This window comes from Gouania willdenowi, chromosome 14 (genome assembly GCF_900634775.1).
Source record: "Gouania willdenowi chromosome 14, fGouWil2.1, whole genome shotgun sequence".
Taxonomy (NCBI): domain Eukaryota; kingdom Metazoa; phylum Chordata; class Actinopteri; order Blenniiformes; family Gobiesocidae; genus Gouania; species Gouania willdenowi.
Genome location: NC_041057.1, coordinates 8646749 through 8666148, shown reverse-complemented (window position 1 = coordinate 8666148; position 19400 = coordinate 8646749). Strand labels below are relative to the sequence as shown.

The 19400-nt window shown below is 38.5% G+C and overlaps 1 protein-coding gene across 3 annotated transcripts in view; it reads right to left on the bottom strand.

Annotated features, from left to right (window-relative positions):
* pds5b (PDS5 cohesin associated factor B) overlaps positions 1–19400 on the bottom strand; it is a 32603-nt gene continuing 13203 nt past the window's right edge. For 2 of the 3 annotated variants that reach the window (XM_028466651.1, XM_028466652.1), the window contains exons 3-35: positions 19010–19213; positions 18054–18140; positions 17675–17772; positions 16269–16395; positions 15608–15688; positions 14904–15044; positions 14180–14295; positions 13543–13637; positions 13183–13328; positions 11892–12043; positions 11422–11535; positions 11257–11338; positions 11118–11166; positions 10872–11011; positions 9771–9886; positions 9559–9664; positions 9043–9203; positions 8811–8934; positions 8451–8609; positions 7735–7803; positions 7406–7542; positions 7118–7241; positions 6778–6982; positions 6543–6657; positions 5362–5494; positions 5162–5281; positions 4744–4806; positions 4054–4199; positions 3746–3818; positions 1915–2333; positions 1765–1848; positions 1589–1685; positions 1–523 (exon numbers count right to left, since the gene is read on the bottom strand). In XM_028466651.1, coding sequence (XP_028322452.1) covers positions 491–523; positions 1589–1685; positions 1765–1848; positions 1915–2333; positions 3746–3818; positions 4054–4199; positions 4744–4806; positions 5162–5281; positions 5362–5494; positions 6543–6657; positions 6778–6982; positions 7118–7241; positions 7406–7542; positions 7735–7803; positions 8451–8609; positions 8811–8934; positions 9043–9203; positions 9559–9664; positions 9771–9886; positions 10872–11011; positions 11118–11166; positions 11257–11338; positions 11422–11535; positions 11892–12043; positions 13183–13328; positions 13543–13637; positions 14180–14295; positions 14904–15044; positions 15608–15688; positions 16269–16395; positions 17675–17772; positions 18054–18140; positions 19010–19213 — 4116 coding nt within the window. In that variant the 3' untranslated portion in view covers positions 1–490. The remainder of the gene's footprint in view (positions 524–1588; positions 1686–1764; positions 1849–1914; positions 2334–3745; positions 3819–4053; positions 4200–4743; positions 4807–5161; positions 5282–5361; positions 5495–6542; positions 6658–6777; positions 6983–7117; positions 7242–7405; positions 7543–7734; positions 7804–8450; positions 8610–8810; positions 8935–9042; positions 9204–9558; positions 9665–9770; positions 9887–10871; positions 11012–11117; positions 11167–11256; positions 11339–11421; positions 11536–11891; positions 12044–13182; positions 13329–13542; positions 13638–14179; positions 14296–14903; positions 15045–15607; positions 15689–16268; positions 16396–17674; positions 17773–18053; positions 18141–19009; positions 19214–19400) is intronic. The other variant, XM_028466654.1, reaches the window with a different exon arrangement.

The following is a 19400-nucleotide window of genomic DNA, read 5'->3' as shown; positions in this document are numbered from 1 at the left end:
TAAACAAAAACATTTTTTTTATTTTTGAGTAAAATGACAACAACATGACAAAATGGTGAATCTCTTCCAGATGTTTTTTCATTTTTTTTTTTTAAAAGGGACACAGAGGAAAATCTGATAAGCAGTATTGCTTTATGGGAGTATTTTAATATTAGTGGGTGGAGTCAGCATTCCCCATTCAGCGTCAAACACAACAACAGAACAGGAAACTGGAGACTATTTACAAAAGCGAAACTCTGGTTTGTTTTTTTTTGCTTGTCTTTTCTTGTTTTTCTACCTAATGTGAAGAACATCAACACAACGCAACACAAAGCGACAACCCACATCTGAGGATGCAACTGGTGTGGTGTGCATGTGGAATACGCACATGTGCGACATTGTAACAGTGGGCGTCAGCATATGAAAGGTTTTAAAAACTTTGACTGTCCATCTCTTCGTTCTTGCTTCGTTCCTCGTTGACGGCGGAGGAAGCGTCTCCCTCTGCTTCAGCTCATCTTCGTCGCCCTGCCCCCTTTTTACGGCCCTAGAAACAGGAAGTACGATATCGGATCAAGTCCAATCGCACACTAAGGTACTACTCATACTAAGTCTGACGACATAATGAGTATGTACTGTGTTCACAGCAGATAGTATGAAAAGATTGAGTAGGCAAGAAATACCTGGATGTAAACTATATTGGGACATTTTTAAAAGGAACATAGGGTAGGATTTGAGAAATTTTTTTTAAAATTAATTTTAAGTTTTTTTTTTTAATGCTAATGGGGCATGAATTTCCCGCTTAGTTCTGCGGACGTGAAATCAAATGACGCTGGTGCACGTTCTTGACAGCTTGGAAATAAACCGGACATAAAGAAGAATGAGAAGAAGGATTGGAGACTGTGAGTTTAATGGATCCAATGACCACATGTTGATATTCTACTTGGTCGCTTTCTCGCTTAAAAGATGGAGAATCAATGGAGATATTTAGCCTCAATGTGATTCAGGTTTTTGTCGTCGTAGGTTCGAAATGCATCTTGGGAAACTTGGAAGTATACGTTAGTTGGAACGCTCACCATACTAATCGTCCTAACTTTTGGAGCTATTTTCAAATAGGTTCAAATCACTTAATATTTTACCTTTAAGTGGTTAATTAAGTTACTGTTTATTTAAATAAAAACTTGTATCTTTTTGTGGGTTTTATTTACTTTATAGTTTGCACTGGGTAAATTCTAAACATTGATCAGGTGATCCATCATGAACTGGGAGGGTACGTGGGAGGGGCGGGTACCGGGAAAGTGAATGCTACCTCTGAAACCTGGAACCTCGTACGACAATGAGGAAATGCCAAGTTGTCTGCGATTTGTAAAAGGAATAAACTGAAAAAAATGAAAAGATTGCTTAAACATTGATATTTTTTGATCCCGTGTAAAGTCCGCTTTCTCTGTGTCTCATGGACATTGACTTGAGATTTTTACCGCAACACTAACCATACCAATAGTATACAGTGTATACTCATTGAACTTGAAGTATATAGTCCGGAGTGTGACACTACGAACACAGCCATGGTTTATTTAAATTCCTGCCCTCACTTCACAACTTGTGTCTGTACCTTTGGTGTTGGCTCCTCCTCCTGCTCTTCCTCCTCCTCATCTTCCTCTTCCTCAGAGTCGTCTTTAGCAGCAGCTGCCTTTGATCTCCCGCCGCGCCTGTGAACAGGATGCGGTTAAATCAAAGCACTCTAATCACCACTGCAGCACAAGGAGATGATGATGATGAGGGTCTTACGCTGGTTTCTTGGCGGGCGGCTGAGCAGATTTGGGTGGACGTCCTCTCCTCTTCTGCGGCGTGGGCTCTGCTGACTCTGCACTGCTGGATAAACACAAAGCTTGATGTTAAACCTGCTGCAGGATGATAACTAGACACGCTCTTCCTCACCCTTGTGACCGCCGAGGCGTTCTGGCTTGTCGTCCAGCTTTGGACTTTGCCTCCACAATTTCACTGCTCCCGTCTTCCTCTTCCTCTTTGTCCTCTTCCTCCTCCACCTTCTCTTCCTCCTCCTCTTCTTCCTCTTCGTCCTCCTCTGGTGGTGGAGCAGCTTTCTTCCGTCCCCTCCTCCCTTTGGCGGGCGTGTCCTGGCTGGCAGCGGCTGATTTCGGAGGCCTGCCACGCCGCCCTTTCTTTGGGGGACTGTTTTGTTCGTCCTCTGGCCGGTTGTCCTCGTCCCATTGTTCCTCAGATTCAGCCACCGCCGCCGTGGCGTTGGCTGCTGCCTTCTTACGCCCACGCTTGGGTTTGCTCTCCTGTTCGTCGCTGGAAGTCACGCCACGTTTGCGACCGCGGGTTTTTTCAATATCCTGGAAAGAGACAAAGCCTTGTTCATGGTTTTTGCCATTGTTAAAGAAAGACGTCACATGTAGTTACGATGAGAGAAAAGTCAATCAAACATTTGTGGAATATTCTGAAGCTTCTCTGCTGCTTTAGACCAAAGCTGATAGTATTGAAGGAACAAAACCTGACAGTTGGCGTCTATTATAGTTATTTACATGTTGTATTGAACTGCCTCTGGGATGATGGACATATCCAGTGTTGGCCACAGACAAACATATAGTAATTATAAGAGGGTCATTTCAACAAATAGCCCATGTACTTTGGCCTCAAAAAATTCTGACATCTTTACTAATTGTTCCTTAATAATTCAATAGGAACACTGTACATTTTTAGTTTGATTGAATGAATACTTTTTGTGATATGGCTAATTCAGTGATGGGGTTTGTGCCGATTTTTGTGCGTCCTTATTTTCTTCCATTTTTAGCTTCCAGTATCTCAGAAACTACACCACATAGGAAATATACATTTGACATAGTAATACAGCTCCACCTATTCTCTCAGAATAAACAACAAAAAATTGCTATAAATTCTATCTGGTGGACATGCCAGCCCCTCAGAATTGAAAAAAGCGTTTGTCGGGGTTTTGGTCTCGATCTCTGTTTTAATGTATATAAAGGTTACTCTGTGTTGGGATATAAAACAATATTTCTTTATGCAAATTCTTCATTTTTATTTTGGACCCCAACTTTGGGTTATTTCACCAATCGCCAAAATATAGAAAATCCTTTACATGAGGCCATTGTAGCATGCCTCTGTCTTACACTCATTTACTGTTTGTTTTTCACTAGTAACGTTTTGGAAACCAAAATGCATTAAATGTCCTGCAAATTTGTTGAAATGACATGGAATGACTTAAGCCAAAAATCTCCAAAAAAGTCCACTTTGCATGAATTCTGCATCACATTTTAATGTTTAAAACTGACCAATGCCTGTAGTGCGATATTAAATACAGCCGGTCTGGAGGCTGTTACTGCTCATACTTTGTACATCGTGTCTCCATATAAATCCAGCTGGTGTTTGCACAGTCGAATAAAAACACAGATTGGAGGATTTACAACGGGCAGTACTCCACTGTAACACGGCAACAAAGACAGCAGGTGGAGGAGTATCGCCGCGGAGCTCAGAAACATTTGGCCGAGCACGGTAAACAAAGGGCAATAACGCTGGGCCGTTGCTTCTCAGCAATGAGGTTATTTCAAGGACTCGGGCTAATGAACAAGTTTAATGTTTGATGTGTTTCTAAATTTCACTCCAGCACCTCTCAGCTCCGACCTGAATGTAGCAGGTGGAGGAAATGCAGCAGATGTGAGCGCACTGCAGCAAACATAAAGCATTCTCACATCACAGTAGTCGGTGAGAACAGAAAGATGTTGAGCACCTTGTCCACGCTGCCTGCTCTCTTAAAGCTGATGTCCTCATTTTCACTGTGATCCATTTCTGTGCTGTCGTGTCTGAAACAGAGAATGACTTTTTTTATTGTTACGACACAAAAACAACCAGTGTTTCTGCTGTGAAGCCGTTATTTACAAACTGTTAAATATTAGTCAGCAGCAGCATGTGGTTAAGCACCTCCACACCAGGAGCTGCAGGAATTTATTATCCCTGCAACACTTTAACATACCTGTTGATCTCAGATTGGAATATTTACATTGTTTTTATCATTACTCCCATCTTAGTGATCCTCACCTGGATTTGCTGCGCTGTGGTGAGCCTGGGTTAGACGAGGAGTCGTCGTTACTGGTCGTTTCCATGCGAGAAGCTTTGCTCTGGAGCGGTTTGCCCGCTGATGCAAGCGGTTTATTGACTGCACCCAGAACATTGGCCGACTTTGGCTTTAGAATGGGCAGAGATGTTATTGATTGATTAGATTAGATAATACTTTATTTTATCCCGCAGTGGGGAAATTGAGATGGCAGCAGCCAAAGACACAAAGGGCAAACAAGCAAGAAAACTAAATACAAAAATGCAGAAAGGAAAAAATAAAATAAATAGACATTGGCTAGGATAACAGTATAGAAAACATATAATTAAGTGGTAAGAGGGGGTTTACAAGGAGTAATGGGTAATATTTCCCATATTAAGGCAGTGAAGGAACATCATTATTTTACAGACGAGAAAACAATTACAATTCTCTCGTAAACTATATCATATTTATGATTGTGTGTGTTTTTAAATATTCCTAATACGTGCTCATATGTTGTTTGTTATACATTTTTTATTGTTATTATAGTATTAAACTATTATCCTACCCTTGCTTTTAATGTTTCATTTATTTAATCCCATTTATTATGTGAAGCACTATTTTATTTTACTCTTCTTGTTGGTGTAACAAAACCAATTTCTTCTCTGTGATGAATAACGTGCGGTAAAACTCACCTTCCCTGGTGTGAAGAAGGACTTCATCTCCGGTGGGAGGTAATTCTTTGCGTTGCTAAAATTCTGTAAAAAAAACAACAATTACAGAAAGAAATGGATTATAGCGAGGAGCTTTGTTCACGCCAAACAGAATAATTGGTGGAAGCAAAGCCAGCTCCAAACCCTTTGTGTGAAAACCTGGCATCAAACACTGTGCAATAAACAATGACTACATGTTTATCTCTTTTATAAACATCCAGTCAAATAAAACAGTAGTATCCATAACTCAGCAGTTGGCAGCCTTTGACGGAGCATTTACATAAAACAAGTTGAAGGTTTACAGCTGGAATTTGTAATGCAGCTGCAAATAATACAAATAGCTCAAGTGTTATTTAGAGGTCATCTATTGGAATAGAAAGAATATACCGTTAGTACCAACCTTGTCTGGTTTGGTGAAGAAACGTGATGGCAGCACGGGGTCTTTGGGTGACTCCAGACTGTAGGTAGTGCTTTTTGACATGATGATGTGCATGGCCACATCACACACTGTGTAGAGTTTCTGCACAGAGAGGACCCAAAGACATCAGGAGAAATGGGATGGTTAACATAGGACAGAGGAAGTTTGAGCGTGCCGCGTACCTCGTTGGTTTTCGAGTCGGTGGAGGCCTGCGCATCTTTTGTTTGCTTGATGTTTTCCACCATTTTCCTGATGAAGGCGTGGCTGTTGTTCTCGTTCTTGGCCATGATGATCTCCAGTACAAACCACAGAGCCCTGACGAGGAAAACAGATTGGAAAAACACACAGGATGAATACGAGTGAGATTATTAATTGCCATTATCTTTTTATGCTTTATTTTACTAAAAGAGTCTGAATACAGGATAGTAGGTGTAGATGCTATGCTTTTATAATAATAAAAAACAGATTTATATATCTATTTATATTATTTTTATATCATCTCTGTCTGTGTGTGTGTGTTGCTCTGATGCATTAGTTATTAGTCTGAAAGTCTCACGGTCATCCTCCTTTTTAACAGGAGAAAGAAGGAATAGACTCAAGATCCCAATCTGGATAATTGGATATAAAAGATGGACCAGTAGATTTTTGGCCGAACTTTTTTTAATCATACAACCAATTGGAAAGCCACATGACCCCAAAAGTCATGTTGATGGTAAATGCAAGACCACGCACTAAATATTGCATCCACAAAATATTTTACAATATTATGTCCATCTTAACGTTAACGTGCACAGCGCAGTCTGTAATATGTATCAGTCTGAATATGGAACAGACCTTTATCATCACTACAGCATAAACTATAAAGCCTGCACGCTCCAGGGCTCTGCCTTATTACTGAGGAGACGGGAGTCGTAACGTTCCTCTACTGCATATCGATGAGGCTGAATGAATCCTTCAAGCTGAATCTTTATCTGCAACTCATGCTTAGATTCACCTGAGCATAAAGTGGAACCATTTTCAAAGTGAACTTCTCTAGAAATCAACCTGAGCGAGGTTTGGCACTTTTATTACCAGATGTCTGCATTATTTATTTTATAGAATAAAATGGTGTTAAAAACACAAGATCTCCAAACTGGTGTCGTGTGCCCTTTGAACCTGAGTGTACAAACTTAAAACATTAAGTCTGCTTTATGTTGCACCTTTTACAGCCAACTATAATCCCACTATAAATACAAAACAACCACAAGGTTATCATTTCCTCATTCTCATCTTAAAAATAACCATTTTATAAATCATTTTTTTTTATACAATAAGGCACAATTAAAACTATTTGTGCACACCGGCTTTCGCCATGTAAACTCACTCTTTAATTTCTTTAAGCTGCTCAATGTCCTGCACCTTGACGTAGTCTGGGTCGTGTGCCAGGAGGTGGATGGTGTAGGGCACCACATACTCCGGCAAGAGAGAGAACAACTTGTCTGTAGAATCAGTAAAGAATGATTACATTTAACCCACACAAACAAAAATTAAACTACAGTCAAAGTTAATACAGTATTATCTGATCTAAATATATGTTAAACTCATCGGTGTGTCCTTACCGCTGATGGCAGCGTGCTGTTTGAGGTACTCTCTGCGTATGTTGACGTTTTTCACCAGGCACTGGCGTGCGTGAGCCCTCCTTTCCTTCACTGGGTCCTTCGCACACAAGGCAAACACTGCCATGTACTCCAGCGGCAGGCGGAGGCGACACAAGCCCCGGTGGAGTTTCTGAGAAAAACACTGGCGTACCTGGTAGCACTCGTCCTACAGACAGCAAGGACGGAGGTAGAACACACAATACAATTACAAAAGTAAAGTTTATCCATTTAAACACTTAATATTTAAATGTTAGAAGAAGCAAAGCATCTCCAAACACAGAGGGAGGCTGTCGGCTCTTACATTGATGACGAGGGCACACAACTGGTACTGCTCCAGTGTGATGATCTCATGGTAACAGGGCTCCTGTGCCAGCTTCAGCAGGGCACACGCTGCTGCCAGCCGCAGCCTCGACATGTCGGGTTTACTGAGAAAACACGTTTAAAAAGGTATTGACATCAGTGTTCTGAATCTTTGCTATTGTGGGGCTTTAATTCTTTACGCCAATTAATTGCAGTGCTTTATTAAAGCTGCTTAAATTCAGATTGAATGTGAGGTTACAAGAAGATGAACATGTTTGTCTCTACTTACCCCATCTTGCCCTGCTCTGTTAGGTCTCCATCGCTGTGCAGAATAGCAGTTAGCATCCTTAGGGTGGAGTTTCCAGATTTGCTCTGATTGTTCTTAACCCCTAACAACCACCGCACCATCAGCTTTATCCCCTGGATCTAAAATAATGCATGTATACATGTTGAAAAAAACATTACTGTGGACACATAAACAAGGCACTAAACTCCTAAAGTGCTGCACTGCTCTACAGGAACGAATTCATAGCAATTAATATGAAACGATATCCATACGAAAAAAAAAGAAAAATTCGATTTTACTTTCAAAGAGACAAGTGAGACTCTCCTGCTTACCTTGGCTTGAGTCTCAGGGGAAACCTCATCATCAGGAACCCAAAGTTTGGTCGTCTTTTTTCCCTGGATCTACAGACAACACAAACCAACAGCCACATTTAAATGAGTGGATGAAAGCTCTATCAAAATTTCATACATTTGTTGTTCTTGTTGCATCTTGTAGCAATTTAAGATACACAGATAATATCCTATGTTCTATCACACAGATAAATAAAGCTTATTTAGTACTTTATATTCAACAGTTAACATCAGTTATATCTGGGCAAAGATTTACAGCAAACAGGAAATCGTGGCTCCTTCATAACAAACTTACTGTGATAAACCATATTAACAGGCGCAACCAAACACTACACTAATCATTAGCTGAGAAAATCTAAGATGACTGAGAACTGACATAATTCCAGCAAGTTTATTTAGTCTCTGTGAAGGTTTCATTTATTAAGACAACTTTTTTCAGGAAATCCTTACGAGTTCTTTTTTAAGGAAAGCATCAAAGCATCTACTGATAGCTTTCCATGTGTGCTTACGATACATTGTAAGGATTGTAAAGATACATCCTGACAATGTATCCACGCAAGGAAACATCAAAGCAATCAGTAGATGCCTCGGAGGAAGACTGACAGTTGAAACATGTCAGGAGATCAAAGAAAATTTCAAAGTAAATTTCTCCGCAAATGAAACCTTGACATATTATAAGAACTGTGATGTTTACATACCCTGTCATTCATGAGCAGGTCCTTAACGATAAAGTTGGCGACTAGAGATTTAAGTGGTGCAGCGAACTGTTCAGGGGCCAGCTGGGCCAGATGACCAAGGGTGGTCAGAGGAGTGATGAGCTGCTCCAGGTTAGCGGGGTCCAGGCCTTTGTGTAGAGGCTGCAGAGACATAAACATTACCCTAATGTTAACAGACAGTTATCAAGTAGGGATTTACGCTCTGTTTTTTTTACTCAGAGAACACACATTCATTGAAATTCTATTTTCAGATCAATGATTCATTGATATTAACTTACAGCACAGATGTGTGATACATTTATGTCACCAAATCTATGAAGACAAAGACACAGGAGGACTGACCTCAAAGATCTGAGCAAAGTGTGTGTCCCTGTTGCTGAACATGGCATTGATGCAGTGGATGGCGTACTTTGCCTGGCGCGGAGGTCCCCTCTTAGCTTTAGCCTGCAGCACTGGCAATAAAACCCTGCAGGTAAGCAGGGAAAGGAACACAGTGAAAGCAGGAACAAGTTACAGGTTTAGAAGCCACATGAATCAGTGTGTGTAGTGGAAGTGGGACATGAATGGAACGCACGATTTGATGTGAGGGAAACTGTCCTCCATCTTGCTTCCTGTGTTTTTGAAGATCTGCAGCGCTGCCTCAGCCACCTTTTCGTCGTCCATCTTCAGACAGCCGAGCAGAGACTCAAACGTCTCAGCGGAGTGGAAGGACACGGGGTGAGTGAACGAGAGCACCTGCGAGGAGTTCGACAGACAGATGATGAATGACGAAAAACACTCCAAACTAAATTCATTCAATCATATTTCAGCAGGAAGAACCAGCCACAGTTAAACATCAGTCACATCACAAATGACTAAATTTGTTTCTTTTCTGTGATGGTCACTTCAACAGTAGTCCTCAGAGTTTCCTTTTAAAAGGTAGTCGTTGGTGTTTGGACTGCACTTGTCCTTATTAAGTAAAAAATAGATGTAATATCTGAAAAACTGTGTCTTCAAAAGCTTTAATATCTAATCTGAAAAGCCAGATCCAAACCACAAATGAGGTTAAGAGATAAAAACTACATTTTGGAGCCTAATAACTAATCTTTACCTTCAGCAGCTCCAGTCCGGCTCTAATGGCTTCTTCAGTGGGAACGCCCTCCTCATCATCATCAGCTGTTCCATCTATGGATTTGTTTACCTGCTTTATCAGAGCACTGAAAGATTAAAAACAAGCACCATTAGATAAATAATGAACTCCACTTATGTCTGAGGTAAAAGTGAGATCTTAAGCTTCCTGTGATGTGACACATAAAGACAGACCTGATGGACTCTGTGTCAATGTGTACGGGAGCGATCCTCTCCAACAGGAACTTGACCATTTCTAGGAAGGGATTGCTGGGCTGTTTGGGGCTGCCCAGCTTCTTAGTGATGTCTTTCTGAGGGGAAAACCAACAAAGTTTTCTTTAAAGCAACACTGAAAGGGACTCGAATAAAGGAAATGAATATGTTTGAAAATAATAAAAAAAATCAACTGTATTACTTTACTTTTAAACCTTTTGATAAATCAATTATACAGCAGAAAGCATGGTATGGTAAAAAATAATAATGACTAAGCCATAATAGTGTAGTGATGGTTAATAGGAAACAGATGTAATGTACATACATCACATAATGAATAAAATATTTTTTTTTTAAAAATGACATCAGTGTTGAATTTTCAATTCATTTTATTTATTTATTTTTTTTAACAAGATATTACCTAATATCCAAGCCTGCTTTAAATTTCGCCTATGGTCTAATTTTGTGTGGTCCCCAAAGACAAAAAAAAAAAAGAAAAGAAAACACAAAATGAAAGAATACACAAAAGGACAACAAAAATACATAGAACAACAGAAATACACAAAATGACATAAAAAACAACAAAAAAGAAAGATATGACTGAAAGATATAGAAAAAAACCCCAGCAAAACAACATCAAAAATATAAACAATTACTCCACAAACACACCAAACAACAAAAACGCACCAAATGAGAGAAAACAGAATTTGAAAAAAAAATAAAAAAAAAATAGACAAAATGATTTCAAAAACACACAGAACTGTATTAATGTTCAGATTGGTCATTGTTTTAGATGTAGAAGTAAATGTAGATAATCTGAAACTTGAATCAGACAATCACATTTTTGTAGCCTATAATAAAAGACATCAAAGTGAATTCAAATAGTATCTCAAAAGCTAAATCCAGGACATCCGTAATGTCCCATTAATGAGTAGAAAAGGAATGAAAGAGTTCTATTATGGCAACAACAAAGTTTAAAAACCAATACTTTTTAAGAAGACATCAATAGCTAACCAAAATCAGATTTAAAGAGGAATGACAGCAGCTTAGTTTAAAGGTTGACAGAGATGAGTTTCTACTTACCACACATACTTCAGCCTGCTTGCAGGAGCAGGACGGACTAACTAATGTTTCCAGCTGATCTCGGATTCGCTCGTCATCGTCGAGAACTTGGGCCAGCTTCTTCACAAAGTCCTGAGCCTTGCCGGGGTCGGGAAGGTTTCCTGTAAACATACGATGTGAAAAGAAAACAAAAAAACAAAAAAACCAGGTTTGAATACAAAAAGATGGGTGGTTTTCAGAAGGACTTTTTGAAGAAAAAGCCCTTACGTGTAATGACCATGACTTTGGCAAAAACCGCCTTGCTGCCAGCTTCAGACTGCAACAAAGACAGACAGATTTTAGAAACTAAGTACGGGGTCAAAGGTCAAACCATCCTAAAGATTGTTGGCGTGTCTGTCGGTGCTACCTTAGGTTTTTTGACCAGGTCTAGGAGGTCTTTGACGTGGTGTCTTAACATATTCTGGCACTTCCACATTTCATTTAAAGCCCTGAGAGTTAAAGAAACATGAATGAACATGCAACAGAAGAAAAATAAAATACAACACATCTGCAAACAAAAAAGCATACTTACTTGACAGCATTGGTATCCAGTGTGGCATACAGGTAGTAAAGACACTTCATCCTCTCAGTAGTTTCCAGGTTATGAGGAACCATAAACTGGGCAAAGACTCGCTCCACCAGCAACCTGTGCACATTGAATAAAACTCAAGTCAGACCAAAAATACTATGTTAACTTTTGTGGATGAGCTACTATATAAAATTATCTCAAAGGCAAGCCTTGAATTGAGAACTATTGTAGCTGCGTCACATAATGTCTTGAGTTCCCTGCAGATCAACAGATTGAACAATATATCCCTAATGTGAAAACAAACGCAGCTTTTTTCTCCAATTTTGAAGTACAGTGAAGGTCCTAAATCACATTGATATCATGTAGGAAATGGGTTTGAATAACATTTGAAACATAAACTCACCTCAAATGATCAAAATCATCTTTTTATTATTTAAAATTTCACATAACAGATCAAAGCCAATCACACAAACCTGTCATCGATGCTGTTTTGATAATAGATATGAAGCAGCTTGTCTTTGATCCATGAAATCTGTTTGGAGGCCTCTCTTCCTCCTTCACCCTGCAGGGAGTACTTCCTGTAGATGGAAGCCAGGCCCATCATGGCCTCCTTTCGTACACGCCACTGAAAAAGCACACACAGGAGAGCAATTTAAAAATGACTTCACTACAAAATTAATTAAAGGAGCAGTATTTGAATAGAACTAATAGCAGCAATCACTGACTTTAAGAGGCCCAAGTGTGAGAGACACTAAATGTCATGCACACCCTTTAGGATAAAGACATCATTAAAACAATCATTTGATCCAGTTTATGTCTTTTAGGATTATGCAAATTGCTCACTTAAGAATTATTTATTTGATGAAGCTTCAAGTTTGAATAGCCCGACTCTATAAATGATGACAATCTTTGTAGTAAATGTTACCAAATTAAATTCCTAACCAACAAAAATTATTATATGACACATAAAGATGATATGACACCCGCATATTACAGCTTTAAAAGCTAGTGAATAAAATGTATATTTTACATCTTTTAAGAAAAAAATTGAAAAAAGGAGGCGTGTGGTTTTGTCATAACTAATAGGGGTGTCCCAATCCGATATTGATATCGGATATCAGTCTGACATCAGCCAGAAGAGGAATATCGGATTTTATCAGACTGCATCTAAAATCTCCGATATAAGAGCTCCAATAAGTTTTCGTTGTTTTTGTCCCCGCCCTCAGTTGTTCCCACCATATACTGACAGTAAAAAATAACTGAAGTGAACTTAAATTGTGGACTATTGCTCTCTGTTTGAGTAACATCACTTGATCAAGACTTTTCTAACATTCCACACTACAAAATAAGTAATAAAAGTATTTATGATGCGTGCTGATATCGTATCGTATCGATATCGGCCAATACTCAAGGCTGTAATATCAGTGTCGTATTGGAAGTGAAAAAAATTGTATCGGGACATCCCGAATAACCAAGTAGTGGTCGTTTGCACAGGATAATGGGAAGACAAAAGACAAAGACAGCAGAGGTATTTCCTACATTACACACAGAAACAAATATTGCACTAAATCATATTTAATCCCTATAATGATTGACAGTCTTTTACTTAATTGTGTACATTTTCTTTTCTTTGTTTAGTGTTTCTTTTCGAAATATTTCTGGAGCATCTGTAAAAAAGTAATTTCCCCCTGGGATTAGTAAATTATATCCGATTCCGAATTACCATCAAAATGCCACTAACGTGTGCTACATCATCACACTCACTCTCTTATCGAGGGTCCTCTCCTTTACAAAATTGAGTAGTGCGTCATTGACTAGAGACAAGTCTTTCTTGGCAGCGGTGACGATGGAGACGATGACATCATGACGGATGGCCTCCTCTGGATCATGTGATCTAACCCTCAAAAATTCTGTGATAGAAAGAATGACACAAGAGAAAGAGAAGTGGATCATTTCTTCTTTTAATGTTGACAAGGTGTATTTGTTGTTTAAGAGCTCAGTTTAGAAAAACAGTCAAACATGTGCTTAGGAATTCCAAATATCTGTTATTTTAATATTGAGGGGAAAAACAATAAATGTCCAATATTTGTAGAATCAAACATGTTTCCTAAAAGCTTGTGGTACCTGTGAGGTCTTTTGCGAGGTCTGGATGGTTCATCAGACAGTGGCTGGCAAACTTAACACACTCCAGTCTGATGGGCACATGGATGTCATTAAACCTGTTAAATACAAACAAAGGCGTGTCACACAAATTAATTTGCAGTCGAAGTTGAACAATAAAAACATATTTTATTAAAACACTGACATCAATCAGCCAATATATTTGATTATTCTTCAACCAAAAAATATGCAAGCTTTTATTTTTTCAACTTTTTTGTACTTTTTTTCTCCTTATGAATTGTTAAACATTGAAATGTGTGCTCTCAGAAAAAAAAATTAAAGTAATACAAATATGTTTATTTATTTGATCTTATCAATTTCAGATTAACAAAAATAAATAAATAAAATGCCATACAACCAATAATAATAATAATAATAAATTGGTTTTATTTAGTTCTTTTAAAAAAAAAACAACAGCATCTCAATAAACAAAGCATTTCAAGTGTCCAAAAAAAAGTAGGGAGGGCTTTTCTAAACCTACCCCCACTTACTCCTTTTATATTAATAACCAATGTTGATGAGTAAGATTGCAATAAACACATTAAAATCTTTCTTCCTCTTTCTCAAATTAGAAAATTAGAAACCAATCCCTTAAACCCACCTGCCCAGGTAACACTGCCAGAGGGGTTTGTTCTGAGCCGCCAGCTCCGAGTCTTTGGCTCCAAACATCTTTGCCAGCAGCTTCACAACTTGGAGCCGCTCATCATTATCGTTACTCTGACAGAATAGGGAGAGAAAAGAGGTGCTAAATTTGGCTGTGTTAGGTGTTAGGTTAGAAACATCTAAAGAAAGCAAGTCTGTTTTTAAAATGAAACTGAGACAACAACATTTCCCTGTTACAGAATGACAGCCATTTTTTGTTTTGGATCCATTTGGTTGTAGAGGAAGCATGGGGGTGGGGGGTGCAGAGAAATAAAGACCAAGGGAGGCAGTGAAGATGGAAGAAATATAAGCACCAAGGTTGAAACACTCGCTGAGAGCGGGAGATAAAAAAACAATAGGGGAGAATAAAAGGGGTGCAGTCTGATATCATATCGTTTGGATTCAGACTCTTTGAGAATAGTAATAATGACCTTTGCCCATCAGTGTAAAGCCTGTGAGACAAGGCAGAGGAAACACTTTCCTGACTGCTTTAGCCTTCTAATACAAAGCAACAAACCAGCAGAGTGAAATGTAAAAATACCAATAATAATATATCTGCTGCATCCTGAAATCCAGTTTATATTATCATATAATATTTATCAATACATCAACACTCATTTAGGGAAACCAATCTAAAAATAAAACAACACTATCTACCAAAATAAGATGTTCTGGTTGAATACCTTGAGCTTAAACTCCAGCTGTGGCAATACTGAGAGCAGCAGGTGGCTGTCAATGTTGTACAGCTCCAAGATAAGATCAAAAACATGCTCGGACAGATCGCTGACGGACGTTTTTCCCAGCATCAGCACCTGGTTGAAGAACTGTTAAACAAAAGAGTCACGAAAATAAACATTAGAGCAACCACACATGACCATTCTGCAACATCATGTGTCTATAATAGACTCATCTTTGTAAGATTGACTGGTTTAATATTCATCGGACATGTACAAATTACAAAATGTTATCTTCTCGCAGAAAATTACATTTCTTGTGTTGCCCCCTTGCTCCCATAAAAGGTCAAAGTTCAGAAACTGCTGCTTTCCTGTAGCTGGTGGGAAAACCCAGCTTACCCAAACAGACTGAAAAGTCCTCCTCTGGTACTAAACACTCTTTTTTTCTGCAAGAAGTTAAAAGCTTGGGAATGGATATACTGTAGATATTTACTTTACAACTCCAGGAGAATTATGAGGATTCATTAATCTGAGGCCTAGAAATCTCCCAATTTCTCAGAACCAAAACTTCAAATTCAAACAATCTTTGCTGGCTAAATTCAAACAGCATTTAAAACCAAAAAAACTTATATTTATGGAAAATTACAAAATTGCAAGCTGCACAATAAACAAACAAAAAACCAAGCAAGAATCGAGCAAAGATTCAGTCGTACATTGGTGATGTAGGGCTCGATGGCCTGAGCGGTCCTCTTCAGCAGAGCTTTGGCCAAATCGTAGGCTTGTTTATTCAAATTCTGCAAAGACAAAAGAAAGAGGTAAAAAAAACAACAAAAAAAAACATGTAAACCATTAGACAGAAATGTGGGTGCCAAAAACATAAGATGAAAGTAATAAAAAAAAAACACACACACACACAAACAAAGAATAATTCCAGAAAGTTCTTTTTAAATAATATGTTACGGTTTCATTTATTCAGGCTCCTGTTTTTCAGGAAATTTACTTTGATCCCCTAAATCAAAGAGAAAGGAGATCAAAGAAAATGTCTTGGAAAAACAGTTGTCTGAAGTAGGAATTGTTTATTTCCAGGTGTTCACTATTAAAAAAAAAACAAAAAAGGCTGTTCCAGACCAAGGATGCTCATCATAGTTTATAGTACATTGAAACTGCAGTGCTTTTTTTCACCTGCAGGGGTCTCACTGAATGACTGGGTATGGAAAATTATTTTGGCCCACTGGTCTACTACAAACAAAAATACAGGTTGCATCCAAAATGTAGTGAGTAATCTCCACTTGTATTCCTCCCACACATTTCACACCTTTCTTATATGCACCAATCTACACACCATGTGTGCTACGTATGCGTGATGAAACAAACCTTGTGCGCTGGTACAAGATTAACTAACACCGTGTCGAGCAGCTCCTGTGATACAGTGTCTCCTTCACAGATGATGGAGCTCATCAGGTCCACCATATGCATGTGTACTTTCTGGTTGTGGCCATTGCTGTTGGAAAAAAAAGCACAAAAAATACGATAAAATATGATGCATGAAGCTGTTGTTAGTCCCAAAGAAGTGCAACATTATGTATGTGGTACAGAATGTAATAATTCAGGAAAAAAACCTGAATGAAATGACAACATTTCCCCTCATTTCTCATTTTAGCAATAATAACTTCCCAGTCCTTGGGGCTTTAATGTTTCTCTACCAATAATGATGTGCACTACAGCGGGAGGTAGAGCTTATTACCCAGATTTGTATCACAGTGACTGCTTCCAGCCATGCAGGCACTACTATTTTCATTAACTCCTATTCACTGAAAATGATGCATAGTAAAACAACAAAAAATAACTACACAAACACAGGTCGTATATAACCAGCTTGTGGCCCACTATAAACTATAAATACCTTGGAAGGAAAATAAGGGATCTTTAGATTCTCCTTGTATGAGTAATTACGTGTTGGTTTAGCACGACTGACACACGCTCACGACCCTGACTTTCCCTCATGGCGATGAGCCAAACTCTATGCTGCAGAATTCAGCCCTCAAGGTTGTGTTGGAGTGAGTGAAAATGAGCGTGGGCTTTGGAGAGAGAGAAGTGAAGGGATGCAGAGAGGGCGATCAAAGGGGAACAAGCAGAGGAATGCATCGCCACTTTGGGGCGTTGCAGTAAATACAGATTGAGGTTTTTTAAAAAAAAAAATTTCTAAGGAAAGTCATTTAATTGTTTCAGTACGTTCTTGTGTGACTAGGTACCAAATTCTGTACTTTTTTAGGTACTGACCGAATTCCTTCGGTACTACGTTGTACTGAGTGGGTGTTTTCACGTGCTGTATTTGAACACAGCATTGCACGCACAAGAGCGTAATGACGGCAGTAGCTGACGGTTCAGCAATGGCTGATAAAAAGAAGTCGAAAGTATGGCTATGCTTTTAAAAATGTGTGAACTATTCAAAAAATAAATAAAAACAGTGCGTGGATGTAGTTAAGGGTTTTCAATGGAGCAAGTGTTACTACAATACAAACATTTGGATGTTGGTTTGATATATTTGTTAAACTTTATCACTATTATTACCATTCTCATTAATAATATGAGAAACAAATATGGTAAATTGGAATATTTTGAGATGTAATTATTCACCAAAAAAGTACCAAAAATTACAACCGTTGAGTAACGATACTGATCCACAGGTACCCAGTATCGGTTCAAACGTGAAAAGTACCCATCCCGAGGTGTGACTATCAAAGAAAAGGGTAGAAACGTAGGGAAATCAAGACACTTACTTGATAACCTGAAAGAGAGTTCTGTAAAGCTGGGTGAAGATCTCATTACTGTCTTCCAGCTCAAAGCAGATGTTGTAGGATTTCACCCAGGCTATGTTCTGGAGAAAAGAGCTGAGGTATGAATGTATGAACGAAGCAACACCAACCCACTTAAATGGCATAGATCTGGATCAGAGCAAATGGCTTCAGTTTCCTATTATTCAGGAATTAAGTGTTTACAAACAAGGTAATCGGACATTTAGCATGTGAGTATCTGAACACAAACAGGAAATTAAAAAATCATTCCAGATTATGGTGTAAAAAGAAAAACAGCAAAGGCAACTTTAACTGATGTACCTTCAAGAGAAATAAGCTATGAAAAGTGTATGAAGTCACTCACCTCTAGCAAGTAAAAGTATCTGTTGAACTGTGCGCTTTTAGTGTCCTCCAGTCCTTTGAGCTGCCGTGTGATGAACATGAAAATGTCCTGGGAAAAAGAAGAAAGAAAGAAACATAAAAGAATGTTGTGGATACAACAAAATTACTAAGAATTTAGAGTTTAACTAAATGTGATTTACATGTGTTCATATTTAGTTATAAATTAAATATTCAATTTTTTTTACATTAGTTTAAGGCAAATGGCATAGCAATAACTAGTTTAAAACAGGGGTGTCAAACTCATTTTTATTTCAGTAGCCAAATACGATTAAATTTGACCTCAAGTGGGCCACAGAGGTTGGGAAAAAATAAAAAAAATTAAAAAAAATCAGCTGTTCGAGAACATTCTTCAAATGTGTTTATTAATGTGGAAATAGAACAAAAATATCAACATTGTCCTAAATGATATTTATTGTAATCCAATTTTCACAACATTTAATATCAGTGGACAACAACCCAGAAATTAAAATTGAATGGAACCTGTGAGCAAACCAAACGCCAAAGCGCTTTTATTAGATCCTTCACCGTGTAATGCCATATGTGGAGCTTTGATCTAAAATTAGGTCTTCTAAGAAAATGTAAATAACTCGACTGTGTTTTCAAACCACTTGTCATTAAATCGGCATTTTCCCATTTGGCGCAACCAAAAAGGCCAGGTTAGCTAGCAAGGAGGCGGCAGACTCAATGCGTCATGTGATCTAAATGACGGGGTGAGATGGAATGGGACACGAAGAGCGCTCAGTCGGTGCTCACCAGAAATTCTCATGGTGACATGATTAAAGCACATTTAAGACCTATCTGATCTGAATTTAAGACAATTTAAAACTTTTTAAAGACCAACCTATATACAGCTTAATGTCAGTTATTTAAAATTGTTTGAGAATTAAAAAAAAAAAAAAAACAACAACAACCTGCTACCTTGAGTTTGTCTGGGGACGTGTAGGGCGCCTCTGGGGCGTAAATCCTGAATATGTCTGCGAGACAACAGGCCACCAGCAGGCGCACATCCTTGTCTGGGTGTTTGAGAAAGAAGTCTGAAGCCAAGTGGAGGGCTAGGTTCAAATACAGCTCCTTCTCTTCCTCTGAATCCTGGTCCATGTCCATGAAGGTCTTTACAACCATCTGGAAAAGGGTGGAGTTTATATTTATCAAAGAAGAATGGGAAGTCATTTCACAATCAATCACTCATGCTTCCCTTACAACAGTGAAGAAAAAAGGACTGCAATGAAATTGTTATTTCATCAGATTACATGAAGGTAGAACTATGTATTAATTTTCTGAAAGCAGGGGGTAAACAAAGGCTGCTCTA